Source organism: Frankliniella occidentalis, unplaced genomic scaffold (genome assembly GCF_000697945.3).
Source record: "Frankliniella occidentalis isolate FOCC.00 unplaced genomic scaffold, Focc_3.1 Scaffold66, whole genome shotgun sequence".
Lineage (NCBI taxonomy): Eukaryota > Metazoa > Arthropoda > Insecta > Thysanoptera > Thripidae > Frankliniella > Frankliniella occidentalis.
Window position 1 is genome coordinate 1,216,973 of NW_026267196.1, and position 5,238 is coordinate 1,222,210.

Sequence of the window (5,238 nt, forward strand, 5' to 3'; positions counted from 1 at the left end):
CCCCCCCCCCTACCACATTTGCGACGTTGCCGATACGACATCAGTCAGCCGCCTCTTTGAAATGGCAGACACGGTTCACGTCGAGAGCCGTCGTTAAAATTTTCAAAAGTAAAAACCTACGATTGACCCCAATTTTTCAAATTGTGGAGGAGGCAAAAAATACATATTAGCTCTATGTAAAAAGTTATGGTAATCTGAATGACATAGTCCAACTTAACTGCAATTCCAGGTTTTTGTAGGCCTTCTTGGCATGCTGAGGTTAGTGTCAAAAATAAGAATTTTACAAATGGAATATTTATTGTTTCTATTTTGACATGTGCTGGTCAAGGGAAATTAACAAGTAGTGTAAAATGCTCGTTACTTGCACCTATTTTGTGGAATGGTATTGTACTGATGTAAAAAGGGAAGGATTCAAGAAAAAAACACTCAGATTTCATATAAAAATTTCAACTGCATATTTATTTAAACTGGAAAATAAAAGATTAGAAAACAATGGACAAGGCTCAAATATTGTCAAGCGGATACGATAGGAGAGGTCGAAGGAAAGAAACAAATATCCTAGGAGGAACCTGAGCTTGACGTCATATGCTGGCAGTCACGGCTCAAATTCCTCCATGTGAAAAAGTAGAGTAACAATGAGGGTAATTCCACAAATTGAACATGCAACAATCAAATTTTAATACAATACACAATAGTAAGAAATATGATAAGTGAAAAGATATCACTATTGGTAATAAATATTTTGACAGAATAACTTATTGGAATTAGAGATCTTGACTTCTTGCATCAAAAACAAACAGCATATTTTGTAGACACTACAGCAACTACTTACCGTAGTTGTCAAACAGTTGAAAAAAAATTGTATTATTTATTTCTGATATTTCTTTTGAACATTAAGACAGAATTGAGAAGTCTATATGTGGGTCCCACCACCACCAACACCTTGCTAAGCAGGAATAGCTTGGCAAATGAAGTCCTCATAAGGGACACAACTTACATGATGGAGCCGGCGACACCTTAAACAAAAAGAAAAACATGAGTTAAAATACTAGCTCAAAATAAAAATACTTTCCTGTGAAAACATACACCACAACAACCCATCAAACCTGCTACATGAATCAATGATATCATCATCATCAGTACAAGCCAAAGTGCAAATAGAACAGAATGACAAATCAAATTTCTTCACATTATTGATGCAACTGGCACAAATAGTTTCAGTAATGAATTTGCGGTAGTGTAACAGATCTGCTACATTAGTATATTCTTCATTTTCTATAGTTTGATGTCCAAACCAACAAATATGAACCCCACAGTTCAGTGAATCAGTTTGTGGCTTGTCATCAATTTCATTGATACTCCAATTGAGCACATCTGGCCTGACTGTTGTCATAAGTAACTTGACAGAATTTATAAACTTCTGCACCTCTGGGCTCAATCTTCTCTTTAAAGGGTCAAAATAAATCATTTTTTGAGATGTAGCATTTACTGAAAGAATGGTCCAATGGTTGTCTCCAAGATTAGCTGGAAACAGAAAAATATTCTTTTCTGGCATAGCAGCACTGAACAGTCTTTTGAGAAGATTACCCCTTGACAAAGACAATGAACAGTCAGAGGCAACAACAAAGATTTCATCATTGGTAGCAGCCAAAATACTAAGGAAAGAGTTTATTACATCTGAGAGAAGCCAGCCAACTTCAAAATTAGGGAGATAAGATTTCAAATATTTTACTTCAGCATCAGTTAATTCAATCTCTAGCGACTTGAGATGAATGATGCCAATTTTAAAGTCTCCAATGAATAAAATAGGTTCTAGTGGGTTACTACTAAAACTATTCAAAGGGTTGTCTCCTTTAGCAACTTCATTTAAAGATAAGTTCTGCGAATGGTTGAAAAAGATTTCTTCCTCTGACTCATCACTGCACAACTGAAGGAGGTCAATTTTGGCAGCATTCCTGACTGCGAATTTTGAAGCTGCAGATTCTTGTTTCTTTTGATTTTTCTTTTTCTTCCTTTTGAAAGGGAGTACTTGGGAATCCTGTGTCTTGAGTTTCTGCCGTGGAGCGATCTTCACACTAGCTGGCATTGATTTCACAGTTTGATCCAAGGTTATTTGATTGCATAAAGCATCACAATTTCGGTTCAAACTACTAATGGTCTCCGTACACATGTCCAGAAGGGTTGGAGGAATGCTTTTGTTTTCCAACTTTTTTGTGAACTTCACTACCTCACTTTCCAGGCTTAAATATTTGCGACATAGTTGTTGTTGTATTTGCACTGCAGCACTGTCAGGCCTAATGCCTTCATCACAAACTACCTCAGGGGCTGTTTCCAGTATAACAGTGGAGTCATCTTTCCAATTATATGAGGGCAGTGTTTGACCTCTCATGAGGTAAGAGTGCAGTTTGTGAATGTGTTTACATAGTGGGACTGTGTCAGCACAGCTGCAAAAATACAAATGTGAACACAACCCCTGACAGGAAGGGTTGATACATTTGTCAAAACAGTGATCTAGTCTGCAAAATTCTGCCACTCGGTCAATGTGATAGTAATCATCTTCCTTTGTGGCTGACTTAAGGAACCACATGTTGACATTGTTTTCAGTAATATGACTGTCATCAATTAACATACCTCTTGTGTGCCTTGCAAAATTTTCTTGAGGGCTAACACTATATCCTAGTATAATCTCCCTTTCTCCTCTTATGTAGTCCATCTTTTCCATGTCAAGTAATTGGTTAATATGATCATCCACTCTTTTGTTTGGGAATCTCTTCTTCTTCAGTCGGTTATGGAATGACTCAGCAATCGAGATCGTGTTAATATTTAAATGATTCGGGTCAGTGCGATACGCCATAGTCCACTTTTCCTTTCTGGTGAAGTAATACTTGTTAATATAAGTCACAAAATCTTTAGCAGAAGAGGCATACTTCTTCAAAGAACGCAGAAGTAAGCTTAGAAAATTCATCCTTATTTTTTCAGAGGATTAGAACTTTCAAATCAACATAAAGAAACTCTCTTTCACTTTTCACAACTTTGTCTCTGATGTTGTCCTGAAATGTTCTGTCTATATGCCACAGACAAAGAATATGCACAATTTTAGCATTCATTCCCAGCTCAAAACCATTATGCAAGGCAACATCGTCATCGGTTATCAGACAGTTAATGACGAGAGGAGTACCATAATCATCACATCGCACTCCCAATGCTTCCACAAAATACCTGAAAACTTCACCTTTCATACTATTAGAAATGAAATGTGCAACAGCAGCTCCTCTTCTGTTAACATTCAATGTGTGAACTGTAAGTAATTTGTAGTTGTCCTACTGAGTCACATTGTGTGTGTCATCAACAATCAGAATATGCTTTGCTCCTTCCACCATTAGTTCTCTCTGTGATGCTGTTTGGATTCCGGCCATGAAAAGTTCTTCCTTCTCAGAATGTAAACAGTGAAGGTTTGGAGGACCAATTTCAATATCCTTACCCAGAGGTTTAAACAATACTACTGGGTTGTACGGTTCTTCTAGCAATGCATGAATGAGATATACAGTGGATTGTGCATCATCTTTGTGGTAACGTAGCATTTGCCTTTGCTTGGCAATTCTTTGTTTAATTTAAGATAAAGTGATAACAACAGTTCTTTGAGCCGAATTAGATTTTTCGAGATTTTTCATGGGCCCTGTTCTCTCTGCTGTAATCAGTTGATTGCAGTTTCCCAAATTTTTAAGGCAGGAACACCTAAAGCAATTTTGCTATTGATTTCTTCATTTTTTTCTGTTGTGGGTGGGTGGTGGGCAAAATCATGCCTGCTTAGTGGATGGCTGTGTGTGGCAAAGTACTTTACCTCTACATTTCCAGTGTCAAAATGGGTTACAATCATTCGGGCAATACAGATATTTCCTGTTTTGATTTGACCAATCCGAACCTTCCTGGAGGTCTTCCGATCAGGTTCAGACTGCCTCCTGTGGGCTTTACCTGACCCATCATGCTGGCAGTATAAGTAAATTTTGTTACCCTTTGCACCAGAATTTTTTGAAAAATATGAAAAGGATCTGACTTCCTCATCATCTTTCCACAAATTAAAAGCTTTTTCTGACTCAAAATGAAAAGTCTTAGAAGGAACAATCTTTTGATCATGTTTTTCTTTTAAGTGTGCAATCAATGGCCCTCTCTGGAAAAATTTTTGCTCACAGTCAGCAAACAGACACTTACTCTTTTTCTTTGAAGATACAAAACATATTTTCTTGTGGCGCAATAAATTGTCTTTTCTAGAGAATGTACTTTGGCATTGAGCACAGGAAAATGTTTCAGATTGTCGGTTTGTTCTCTCCTGCTGTTTATCAGACACTGGTTCTGAAACCAAAGAGAGATAGCGCATAAAATGAATATTTGGAGTAAACAAATTTAAATAAATGAACTTCTACAATTTATTAACAACATATGAACTGAAAATGATTGAACTATTACCTGCTGCTTTCTTTTGATCACTCAACTTCTTTTTCTTTTTCTTCTTGAAATCAGGGGATAAAGAGCAATCTAAAATTTGAATAACACATAAGATAAAAGTAATGAGAAAATTAACACCAGTATGACGGGAAGAAGAGGGTCAAAAGTCAATGCATTAAATAAATATTGTACCTGAATGAACATCATCAGACGATATGTCTATGTTATGAACCAGAGAGTTTACAACCTTAGTTACTTTATTCTCATTCAATTTAACATGAGAAGACACATAATCTCCATCTCTGACCAAAGGAATAGCTGTCACTGCTTTATTTTTGCTACAACTTTGTTGGGAGAGGGAGAGTCTGCCTTTCCTTTGAGAACCAAAAGAACTAAAAGCAGGAGAAGAAGGAAATTCTGCAAAAAGGAGAGAGAAATAAATATGTACAAATTATTAGATGCTAAGATAGTAAAATAAAAACATGTAGAAAACTAACTTTGTTGACTTGTGTCAGAAACTTTATCAAAACAAAGTTGCAAATTCCTAGTGATGGAAGAAACTGAAGGGGATTTTGAAATAAGAGACTGATCTACTTGAGTCACAACAGCAGGAGCAGCAATAGTTGAATCTAAATTTACTGAAAAAGAAAAAAAAAAGATTGATATCTTTCAGGTGAATAAAAGAAACCACTAAGGCAGACATTATGTAATGAATTCCATACTGCTCTGGGAGAATCCTGGATCCTTTGTTGGGGTTCCTGGAGCGCTATTAATAGGTTTTGTTGGTGTAGACAC

At 36.5% G+C, this 5,238-nt stretch overlaps 2 protein-coding genes across 2 annotated transcripts in view; one reads left to right on the forward strand and one right to left on the reverse strand.

The window, feature by feature from the left end:
• The window catches only part of LOC127749567 (small ubiquitin-related modifier 2-A), a 24,376-nt gene that overhangs the window by 9,619 nt on the left and 9,519 nt on the right, over positions 1-5,238 (forward strand). The window lies entirely within an intron of this gene.
• Positions 3,695-5,238, reverse strand: part of LOC113209901 (uncharacterized) — a 9,683-nt gene continuing 8,139 nt past the window's right edge. Inside the window, exons 4-7 of the mRNA XM_052268276.1 lie at positions 4,941-5,081; positions 4,636-4,860; positions 4,465-4,533; positions 3,695-4,350 (exon numbers count right to left, since the gene is read on the reverse strand). Coding sequence (XP_052124236.1) covers positions 3,695-4,350; positions 4,465-4,533; positions 4,636-4,860; positions 4,941-5,081 — 1,091 coding nt within the window. The remainder of the gene's footprint in view (positions 4,351-4,464; positions 4,534-4,635; positions 4,861-4,940; positions 5,082-5,238) is intronic.